General features: G+C 38.5%; 1 protein-coding gene across 21 annotated transcripts in view; it reads right to left on the reverse strand.

Annotated features, from left to right (window-relative positions):
- Window positions 1–12,179, reverse strand: part of MAGI2 (membrane associated guanylate kinase, WW and PDZ domain containing 2) — a 1,584,028-nt gene that overhangs the window by 189,295 nt on the left and 1,382,554 nt on the right. For 13 of the 21 annotated variants that reach the window (XM_070071222.1, XM_070071215.1, XM_070071216.1 and 10 more), the window contains 2 exons: window positions 9,479–9,520; window positions 2,506–2,597 (listed from right to left, as the gene is read on the reverse strand). In XM_070071222.1, the coding sequence (XP_069927323.1) occupies window positions 2,506–2,597; window positions 9,479–9,520 (134 nt within the window). The remainder of the gene's footprint in view (window positions 1–2,505; window positions 2,598–9,478; window positions 9,521–12,179) is intronic. The other 8 variants (XM_070071223.1, XM_070071219.1, XM_070071218.1 and 5 more) reach the window with 1 other exon arrangement.

Genomic DNA, 12,179 nt, shown 5'->3' on the forward strand with positions numbered 1-12,179 from the left:
TCTAAAGTGGGGGCAGTCTGTGGAGACTCTTTGTCTAGACATGGCAGTTTGGCTACCTCATTTCAGTTGGTGTCAGGAGCTTTTGGCAAACATGGTGACTTTGACCTTGAGTTTGGCTAACTCTGGATAACTGCATATGTTAAAATTATGGGGCATGAACGTAGAAATAAAAGGGGAAGATAGGGCTGGTGTCGTGGCACAGTGGGTTAAACCACTGTCTGAGATACTGGCATCCTATATGAGTGCTGGTTTGAGTCCTGGATGCTCCACTTTGATCCAGCTTCCTATTAATGCACCTGGAAAAGCAGTGGAAGATGGCCAAGTACTTGGGTACCTGAACCCACGGGGGAGACCCAGGTGGAGATGCAGCTCCTTGCCTTCCATCTGGCCCAGCTCTGCATTTGCTGCCATTTGGGGTTGAACAAGCAGACAGAAGATTTCTTTCTTTTTCCTTCTCTCTTCCTCTCTTCCTCTCTCCCCCACCCCTTTCTATAACTCTGTTTCTCAAACAAACAATGTTTTAAAAAAAGGTTGAGCCGGCGCCGTGGCTCAATAGGCTAATCCTCCGCCTTGCAGCGCCGGCACACCGGGTTCTAGTCCCGGTCAGGGCGCCGGATTCTGTCCCGGTTGCCCCTCTTCCAGGCCAGCTCTCTGCTATGGCCAGGGAGTGCAGTGGAGGATGGCCCAGGTGCTTGGGCCCTGCACCCCATGGGAGACCAGGAAAAGCACCTGGATCCTGGCTCCTGCCATCGGATCAGCGCGGTGCGCCGGCTGCAGTGGCGGCCATTGGAGGGTGAACCAACGGCAAAAAGGAAGACCTTTCTCTCTGTCTCTCTCTCACACTGTCCACTCTGCCTGTCAAAAAAAAAAAAAAAAAAAAAAAAAAAAAAGGTGGGAAAGGGGAAGATGGAATCCTAGCTTTGCAGGAATTTGGAATTACGCTGATGAAACCACAAAGGTCATGTTATAGGTTAACCCTGGTGGAAGTCCAGTCAGGTTAATACCCTGTGGCGGTTTGGGAGGATAAATCAATGTGAAATCTTTATATACATAAAGGGACTTGGTTCTATTTGTAGCTCCTTCCTTCCCTCCTTCCTTGCTTCCTTGCTTCCTTCCTTCCTTCCTTTCCTTCTTTCCTTTTTCCTTCCTTCCTTCCTTCCCTCCTTCCTTCTTTTCCTTCCTCCCTTCCTCCCTCCTTTCCTCTCTCTCCCTCCCTCTTTTTCTCTTTTCTTTCTTTCTCTTTCTTTCTTTCTTTCTTTTCTTTCTTTCTTTCTTTCTTTCTTTCTTTCTTTCTTTCTTTCTTTCTTTCTTTCTTCCTTCCTTCCTTCCTTCCTTCCTTCCTTCCTTCCTTCCTTCCTTCCTTCCTTTCTTTCTCTTTCTTTCTTCCTTTCTCTCTCTCTCTCTCTCTCTCTCTCCTCTTTCTCTCTCACTCTCTCTTTCTCTCTTTCCTTCTTTCTTCCTATATAACTAAGATGAGCTATGGAGAGGCCTGAGACTGGTAGGCTGCTTGATGATCCAGTATCACTGGGAAATGAAGATGCAGACAACAGAGGGGCAGGGGCGCAAAGCAGTGAGTGGGGAGCAATGCTGCTTCCACCTGTGGCATGGGGTCCTGCAGTTAGTCTCTGAACGCATGTAAACCAGAGGCTCCTGTTACCCCAGCAATGCTTTCTCCTCCTCAAATATGAAGGGAACCCCAACGGACCTCTCTTGGCCAACACACTCTCACATTTTCTCTGGGAGCTGGGGAGTTAGTGACATCATGGTTGCTGTTGTCAAATGCTCTCCCCAGGAATCAGAGATAAGTCTTTTTTTTTTTTTTTTTTTTTTTTTTTTTTTTTTTCCTGGAGGGCCCTCCTCGTTGGAGTCCAGGCTCAGCCTTCTGGGGTTTTCTGTAGTGAGGGACCTCATCCATCATCTGCTCTAGCCTCTCCCACAGGGCTGCTAGGCTCTGCCTGAATCCCTCTCCTGTGCCTGAGCTCACTCCCTACCAAGACAAAGTACTTCACTGGGGGACAGTTCTAATTGTTAGAGATTCTTTTCATTTGTTGGGTTAACTTTTTCCTTCTGGAGATTTCTGCCTATTGATTTTATTTTTATTTATTTATTTTTTCTGGAATATCTACCAGAGAGATGATGTTGGGCTTTGCATGGATTTTCTTCTTTTGTCCTTAAAGCTACAATATGAGAGGGCACTACTGTGATCTCCACTTGCGGGTGAGGAAACTGAGGCTGCCACTCAGAGATACCATGGGTCCAATACAATTAAATGACTGACAGACTCACGAGGAATCTAATCCATGCTAAGAAAGAGTAATGTCCTGCCATGAAGGTGACTGATATTGGGATATTGATCATGAGGATGCTGGCACGATGTGAGAAGCTTCAAACTCTTCTAAGTGAGTCCCGAAACATTTACCTTTGATGCCCTACTGAATGAATGCTTTCCCTGATGCTTACATGTGCAACAGAGCCCAAAATGGGGGGAAAAAAGATTCTACTTACAGGCTGACCGGGCTCATCTCCTCCAAGGATTCTGAAGCCAAATCCAGACTCCATCCTCCGAAGGTGAACATCTAGTTCCTTATAATCTGGACCTGGCATGAAGAAGAACCAATTGAGTGATGGCTCCTTTCTGCGCCCCACCCCCTGAGGAACCGAACACACCGATGATGAATCAGTTTGTGGACGTGATTCATGACAGTGCTGTTAGAGTCAATGGCAGTAGAGAGGGTACAAAAAGTATGGGAGGAAAACAGTAGGTAGTCCCTGGAATCACAGTGGCCAAAGGTGTGACCTGGGTATTACCATAGGTAGAAAGAGCAAACACAGTTTCTGAGTTTAAAAAAATGGATACTTCTCTAATTCTTTATTTTTCTGACAGCCTTCAGATTGCCCTCAAGAAGCTTGGCTGTCACTCTGAGGATGTTAACTCTGCCCAGAAGCATCATTTCAGAAATGAGAGAGAACAGATGGCAAAAACACCACAATTACCTAGTTAGTGTCACCTAGTAATTGTTTACGACTTGATGCATCCGGCTTGGATGCTCGTGTGTGCAGAAGTTCGGGGTAAAAATTCATGCTTCTAGAAGTTGTCTTTTACAGTATTGCAAATATTAAGAAATAGAGAATGTAAGGGTTTCTCTGCTGGGGTTTAAGTATAGTGTTTATTATCAGACAAAACACTTTAGTTTTTTCATAACCTATGATAGGCATTCTCCTGGTTCTAAGATGGACCCTTACCTCCCCAACATTTCAGCAAATGGAAGCCACTACCCAAGTATTGACATTATTAGCATGCTCAAGAGTCTGAGGACTCTGAAGTCAGCTGAAAGAAAAGAAATGTGCTTGAAAATCAGCTGGGGAAATCTTTTGGGTAACATTTTTTTTCAGCTGTAGAATAAAGTTGTAAGAGGACATCTGACTTTTTAAGGAGAGTATTATTTATGTTTACCCCCTGCCCCTGGTCCTCTGCACACCCTCAGGAGAAGCAGCTCCGTTATGACAGAGTTGTGTGTAGTTTCATGCCCACTGAGGATGTCAGTACATTTGGGAGAGGGTTGATTATGACATCTTTTGCTGAAGAAGTGTTTAGTGGTTTCTGGGCTTTAATGGTTTAGAAGAGGTATTAAAACTAATAGAAGTTAAGTATAAGAAAATTCTTCTTGCTTAAACAGGATGGTTTTGGGAATTAGGGTGGGGTTTTAGAGGAGGAGACTCCTCAAGGCACAAAAATCTCAAAAATGCCAAGCCACCTGGATACAGTGATAGAGTAGAGACGCTCATTGAGTGATGGCCAGGGGGACCTTACCCAGGCTCTGCAGGAAGAGGGGTTCTGAGTGACCCAGTGTGCAACGATACTGGGCTTGCCTTGGTGCCCAATAGCCCAGGCTACTCCTAGTGATATATGAAAGGTAAGCCATTCACTCCTGCTGTATGGGCCAGAGATGGTTACTTGGTGCTTTCTTTAACAAAGCTGAATCAGGCACCTAAGTACACATGTAGGGATATATTGTGCCAGACTTACTGACCATTCACTCTTTTATGACCAAATGTATGTACAATCATTTGTATGTGTAATCATTCATATCATGTGTATGCCTTTTCCATTCAATGAATAATATAAAACTCTCAAACAAGAGTAACCGATTAAAATTTCCCTTCCCTCAGCTATCTGTTAAAAGCTATACAATCATTCTTGTTTTAAAGATTAGAGAACTATTAAATAGTTCTTCAGAGTTGGGTGGTAAAGTGAAGCTGAAAACTTCTCCCTATACTCCATGAGACACATCTGGCTTTTGAACTCAGTTTACTCTGGAGTCCATGAAATATTTTGAAATCAAACATTGGGGTGTGTGCTGAACCTTTGGGAGTCTGGAGGCAGGTGTGATAGCCCCAAATGATCACAGTAGGTACCCTTACTCTTTACCTAGGAAGGGACAAAGGCAAGGGGAGATGGGAGACAACAAATAATGCTCATCAGAGTTCAAACTTCTAAAAGTTGATGATGATGTAATTGCTTATGTCAATTTCCTAAGTCACTTTAAGCTGGGAGGATCCTAGACCATGAAGCAAATGCACATAAAAAATAAAAATAAAAGGTGATTTATTTCTGACACCTAAAATGATATATCAAGCCATCTATTCCTATATTCTTCTTTGGCATTACTTATGAATACAGTAAAGAGGAAATTGTCCATCTACTGGGATATTCTAGGGTTGAGGAGTTTGTCTTGGCTCAGAGAATGTTGTGATTCCTGGGGGACTTGGAATCAGTTTTCTTTTTTTTTTTTTTAATAAATGACTCAGATTTTTTTAGGAGAAAAATTTTGGATTTTTAGCTAGTTAGTTTTGTTTTACTGTGAAGAACAGAGATGTGAGCGAGGCATTTATCTTCCTCCTCCTACTCTTTTGGTGCACTTTGGTAATGATTAGGATCTCCTGACTGTTGCTTTGAACCAGGCTGAAGAGAGGGTGGTGTGAGGCCACCGTTCCATCTTTGTCCTTCCATTCATCCAGGCACAGATGCCCAAGCTTCAGGTCCAAGAGCACGTGAGAGACCCTGCGGAAGAGTGTGGCAGCAGATGTGATTTATTTTTTATTTCTTTGTTAATTTTGAACACAGACTCAGGGGCTGCAGGGCATGGAAACTTCAGAGAAATAGTCAACTGGAAAAGAAGTCTAAATGATAAATTGTGCCTTGAGGCAGCAACATTTTCTTTAAAGGGAAAATAAGATTTTATAGAAAGATAATTTTTTCTTTGTTTCTTTTTTTCTTCTCTTCTCCTTTGAGACTGGATTTACAAAATAATTAAAATTGTATGCACAGAGCTGGGAGACACTAGCTCCTTCTTGCTTTGTTAGCTCTGTTGATGTTTCTGATCCTGTCCCTGAACTGCTCCTTTGGCTCTCTGACATGTGAGAATCATTGCATCATGCTTATTTCTTCCCTTATTAAGGCAAGAATTTAAACTGGGGAGATCCAAGGGCCAAGTGCTCACCCCATTAGACAGAAGTTCATGATCACTACCCTCCTCTCTTGCTTATAAATAACTTATGCAGCCTGGGAGGTTGCTGGGTGAAGGAGCCGGGTGGATACCTTCTGCAGCCAAGTAGCTTTGGATGTCACCCAGTCCCTCTTTTGTTCTGCTCATTTGCTTATTTCTGTGCTCTTTTTTGGTTTTCTTCCTCCTCAGCCCTTTTAGCAGAGCTGTCAGGGCACCCTTGGTGGTTTCCTGGTGCAGCTGGAGAGGAGGTGGTGGTTGTGAAGAAATGAATGAAGGGGAGACAGAACATTCTTTGAACATTGATGTTCGATGGCCAGCCACAGCCAATGTTGCCTCTTCCTTAGAAGCTGGGTGCCAGGTTGTTCAGGCATTGTGAAACATGGCATCTCATGATGCTCTGTCCTGATAAAGGTTTTGTGTGACCACGTGGCAAGTTTACTGAGATAGAATTTACCCATTTAATTTATCCTGAACTCACATCCAAATCACAACAGCTAACATTTAAAAAGTCGGAAATGGCGACTACACCCAGGTACCAGGACAATCTTCCTTATAATAAAGAAAAGTAGAATTTCAAAAGCTGATTCATAATTTACACTAGGTTTCCAGGGCATTTCATGTGTTGTAAACATCCTTGGTCTTGGTTTTGAAGGACATGCTTTGTACACAGTATTAAGAGAAAGCCTGGGTGACTGAACACGACTGATTAATTTTAAGAATGGATTCAATCTTCAAAAATGCAAAGAATGACATTTTTAGGGATTATTTGGGCACATGGGATGCTGCTATAAACATGTTAGTTAAATTTTCGTACTTGAATACCCTTTCATATTTTAATTAAAACATAAGTACCATGGCTTATTATCACAGCTTGGCACAGAGAAGGCATTTATTCAATTCCTCCTGCTGGAAAGAGCATTATTTCTATTATTATTTTTGGCTTTTCCTTGTAAAGAGATCTAGGAAAGACAGCATGGGGAAGGCAGGAAGGCACCAGAAATTTAAGAAGGATATTAAGCACATACTCCAAGTGTCTGGGTTTACATACACTATAGACATGAGTACAGAATGAGTTACATGGGAATTAAATCATTTCTATTGCATAGAAAATCTAACAAATCTAACATTACTAGATAAAATAGCTAATACTTTTTTTAAAAACGAATCCCTTTTCTTTACCTTTCTCCTTTACCCTTGGGTAAGGTGGACGTGACCAGGCAGATTTGACTCATTGCCTACTCTATTTGCTTTTCTGCCTGTAACTAAGTTCAGATTTCTTTTCCTGAAGATTGCCTTGCTCTGCACTTCCATTTCTCTCTTGGAAGAGTAGTTTCCAGTGGAGACTTCACTCCATCTCTGACTCAGTCCTGCCACTCTAGGTTCTGTTTTCTTGGCATTACTGAACATTCTTTGAACATTGATGTTCGATGGTCAGCCACGGCCAAGTTGCCTCTTCCTTAGAAGCTGGGTGCCAGGTTGTTCAGGCATTGTGAAACATGGCTTCTCATGATGCTCTGTCCTGATAAAGGTTTTGTGTGACCACTGTGGCAAGTTTACTGAGATAGAATTTACCTGTTTAATTTATCCTGAACTCACATCCAAATCACAACAGCTAACATTTAAAAAGTCGGAAATGGCAACCATTTAAGGTTGCTGGCTGATGACATCCTAAAGATCAAAAAGAAAGGATGCTGTCTCTTTCTCATTTTGATTGATTCCTTTGCCTCACATGATGTAACTGATGCACCTTTTATGACCTCAGATTTCTTTTGATCCTAAACAGGGTAAGTCCTCCTTTGGGAGTGGTTTCTTTTACACTTCAGGTCTTGGATCTCTTGACTTTGGGTAGAGTTGGCATCCACAGTTCCTGGCTTATAGCTTCTGTTGTTGCTCAGTAACACCACCCAGGGTGGTGATGCAATTATCTTTGTCTTTGGTATTGTTCCATTATGCACAGCCTCTAAGAGCTGTTAAGTAAGTGTTTCCTGGATTTAGTTGTTTTTATGACACTCACCAGCCTATCAGAACCAATTAACCACAATATTAGCCTACTATGGAGTTAATGCTTCCTTTTATAAATACACGATTTAGTATCTCCTACCATCCGCTTTGCCTCTACACCTAAAATTATGCAAATAATATTAATAATATACCTTTTAATTATGATAATATATCTGAGTAAAAAATCATAGCACAGGATTTATCAAAGAACATTTTATCGATGAAAGAAGTAACATGGGAATTTACTTATTTTGGATGCTGTCATGATTTTCTGGAATATTTTGATAAGTTATGTGGACAACAAAATATTTGGATCGGTTATTTTCTTGAAAATCTGGATTCTCAAATTATATGAAAACTTTTGTTTAAGTAATGTGCTTTTTTATGTAAAATATCTTTTCACATATGTCAAGATAAATGAAATTATTAGGTAGTCTTTTTATTTCTTCTTTTATTTTTAAATAAAGTGCCTTCAGAAGCTGGGATTTTCATGGAATGTGCTTGCTGTGGCCAGTAAGCTGAGATTTAGAGTTCCAAATTTAATCTTGATTTCATTTTGCAACTATAATTACTAGGTCCAATTTTCTCCCTGGGTATAAGATATTTTTAAAAAATTACAAGGACTTTACAGTCAGCATATAATAATAATCATGCTTTAAAATGTTCAGACCAAACTAAACGAATGCTTCAGACATGATTTGAGGACAGAATGCCAAGCAATATTTCCATATTTCCTACATATCCAAAAAAAAGGATGCAGGGACTTACAGAATGAAATGATCTTAAGCACATATATTCTCCAAGGGGTGTTAGGACATGCTGGGATGGATAATGAGCTGTCACCAGGGAAACACTCCAGAGATGTGTGCTGTGAGCCCACAGACCTGAAGTAGCGCTATTATAAAACGCTTTTTTCTGCAATTGTTTCATCGTGCTGGCTTTCAATCCAGTGGCTTAATCATCTGTTCAAAGTATTTCCATTACTAATTCTATGAGTGAAAAATCTAAATCTTCTTTTTCCTTCTTCACTTCCACAATAATGTTAAGCATTTCAGCTTCGGTCAAAAATGTTAAATGGTTAAGTTAAAAACTGTTTTCCTTCTAAGTAAATTAATTGATTATTATCAAAAGCTCTTAAATTTGAAATTATGATAGTCTATGCTAGCTTAAAGTACTATTGAAATATAGCATTTTGTAATTGGCATGGTTTTAAAAAAGTAAGTTGACAAAGGTATTTACTTAGTTTGAAAATAATTTCATTCTATATTACCAAATACTCGAATAAATTTTTTGGAAATATCTAAATTGCAAATCTCTTGACATACTTCAGTTTCTCATTTCTATTTCTCTAGTCTGGCACTGTCCAAAATAAATAGAAAGTAAGCTACATAAGTAATTTAAAGTTCTCTAGAAGCCATATTCAGAAAAGAAAACAAAACAGGTAAACCAAATTTTCATTAATATATCTTAACCTAACACATTCAAAATATTATTTCAACATAAATCAATATAAAAATAATTAATAACTATAATTCACTTTTTTTTTTTCTCTTGTGCTAAGTCTTTGAAATCCAGTGTGGACTTTCACAATCCTCGAGTAAATCTAAACTTAAGAGTGGCCACATTTCAAGTGTAACCCAATAGCTATGCGTAGCTTATGGCTACTCTATCAGCCAGTACAGATCTAGTCATGCTGGTGGCTTTCTTACCGCGTGGTTTCCCATCTAGCTCTTTATTAAGTCATTGTATTGAAGACATTCACAAATAAGACTCTTTCCCTTTGTCTTTCATTGGTAGGCATTGAGGTCTTTCATGATGAGACTTTCTCTCCACCTTGAATGCAGGCTTATGTGGGTGAATAAGATTAGCACAGTGACTACATACTAGAACACTGATAATACTCAGAATGATTCATTACACAAAATGAAGATGTTTAGTTCACAGAACTGTGAGTGTGGAGGAATACTTGCCAGAGGAATCCATTCGAAAACTGGTCCTGGGTGGCACTTGTTCTGGATGGGAAAATGGGGAATTAAAGTTGAAATTCATTTACGGCATTTTTTTTTGTTGCTATTATAACTCCCCCACCCCAATCTTGTGTTTATGTTTAAGGATTTTTTTCCCCCTCTAAGATCCATGGAAATTAGAGGACGGATTTGCTTTGCTTTCTATGTGAGTGTATATATAAATGCATCTCTCTCACATGTGCTCAAAATAGAAAAATCTACATTCTTTCAAGTCAGGGCAGATAAAAGATCACCATTTCCAAATATTTCTAAACTTTGATTCTCATTTTAAGAATGCACATTTGAAATGAAAGTCGATCCAAACATATATACAGTAAATGGAGATCTTTTAAATCGTGTTATGATGTTGTGTCATAAAGCCTGGAGATGAAAAGTAGAAAATTTAATCAAGGATTGCATTGATCTATGCACACCAGTCCAAATATTTTGATTTTCTCAATTATTTTGGTTGTTGATATTGCATGTTAGTAATTCAGCTAATTTATTTTAGCAATAGAAATCATTCATGAGAATTATGATGTGATCTGTTACATCAAACAATGTAAAAATTCATGAAACGGGAGTATAAAACACATTAAAATTCTAGGAATCTCAAAAGCTTAGAGTTCCAGGACCTTGAAGCATCTAGTTCCTTACTATATACTGGAAATATCTTCAGACACGTTGCTGTAGTGGATCAAAATTTATCAAAGTCCAATTGACATGCTTCGCCCTCTATTCCACGCATGGACATGTCTGAGAAAGGTAGACTTTCACCATGTCTTTATCTGAAACTACTGGACATACAGAAAGTGGCATAAATTGTCCCCAGATTTTCATTCTTCTTTCCACATCCAATATCTTACATCCACATTATAGAGGAATTATCCGAGTGACAGAGTCACAGTCACCTCTGAGAGCTTACATTCAAAGCCCTCTATTTCACAGATGGTAAGATAAGGGCCCCCACATGCTAAATCAGTTGTAAAAGTGATCCCACCTCTCGGCAAAACTCTTTAAGGTCATTTTCAGAAAAATAAAGCTTAGAATATTATATCTATGTGTTTATTTCGTTTTCAACTTACTTAAAATGCACTATTCAATAAATCTCTGTCTTTTGTTCCATTTTAGTGCTACCATGGATAAATATTGCACCACTTTTAACTGTATTATATTTTCCCTAACATTTTCAAATATTCTTCCTATGACTTCACAGTCCTGTCAATAAAGTTCCAAACCACACAACTGGATTTAATATAAGATGCGCAGAAGATCTAAACACACAAATTTGTGGTCAAGAAATACTTAAGAAGAGAAAAAGCTATGTAATGGTAAGCTGAGGTATTTCTATCAGAATATTTTTACCTCTCTGAACTTATATAAAAGTTATCTTGTTTCTTAGCTTTTGAATCATGTGAGGAATTCCAGATGGAAATTAACTAGAAGTTATTAGACCTCTTTAAAGTATAAATTCACATAATAGATAAAAGAATTCTAGAACTTTCTTGCAAGAACCACTTCTTCCACACTTTTAGATGTCAATATGGACTCTTATTAGCTTGGATATTTTAGACCATTACTATGTTTCTGGTCATACAAGTAATCACGTATTAATGATAAGTAATAAGCAGTCATTTGTTGTTCCTTTTTAAGAGATTTTCTAGAGGTGGCAACTTAAAAGACATAACAAGACAGAGAACAATTCTACAATTTTTCTTTCGTAAATTTAAAACTTTTCTGAATAAAAGTAAAAAAAAGCAGAGAGCAAGAATAAAGTACCATGTGACTATGATTTTGACTAAGAAGATAATTTTAATAATATAGTTGAGCCAACGTAAAGTGCTATGAAGAAGATGAGTATTTAATCAGTGAATTTGAAAACTTAAGACCACAATCTCATTGCTTTGGCACTGAGCTTTGTTTCTCACTCAGCAAAGGCGTAATTCCCATGCCTGCTAGGTAAGCTGCTTTCATAGTACAGAAAACTTACTTTTCTAGCAGAATCATTATTATTTTTTTAGAGAATGTAGGTAACTAATGTGACTGCCTAAGATTAAGAATTGAGAAATATCTTTTAAACAAAAAAGGTAGGCTTGTAAAGGAATTGAAGTCTGCTACTACCTTCCAACCTCTACATTAGGTGTAAAATGGCATTTTATATTATTGTCTCACTAGGACATACTTGCCAATGACCAGTTAAACTCCGTTTACTGCAGCACTAATGTCCCATATTTATTCAAGAAAGTACCTTGGGTTACATTGTCAATTTGTACTATCAAAAAAATGCCTTGACATATTAAGTAACTTTGAATCAAGGACTGAGTCTATCTTTTTCTTTCCCCTCCCCAATCCCTTCTCTAATTCTGAAAAAAACATTGATAAGCTATAGGTATGAGTCTAATTTTTAAAATATACAAATATGTGCTGTACCACAACTTTTATTTTGACTATCGATGTTATCTAGCTTATAACATGGTGATTTTTTATTATAAAAGGAGACTGTTAGAAATATAAATGCTATCATAGTTTTTAGAAAGCTAACCAAAGCACAGGTTTTGAAGTTAGATTTGCAAATTAATTAAAATCTACATTTTAAAAATGGCAAACATAGCTTAACTGGATTTATTGATCTTGATTATCAATATATTATAAATGCAAGGTGATA

The sequence above is a fragment of the Oryctolagus cuniculus genome, chromosome 3 (genome assembly GCF_964237555.1).
Source record: "Oryctolagus cuniculus chromosome 3, mOryCun1.1, whole genome shotgun sequence".
NCBI classification, from domain to species: Eukaryota; Metazoa; Chordata; class Mammalia; order Lagomorpha; family Leporidae; genus Oryctolagus; species Oryctolagus cuniculus.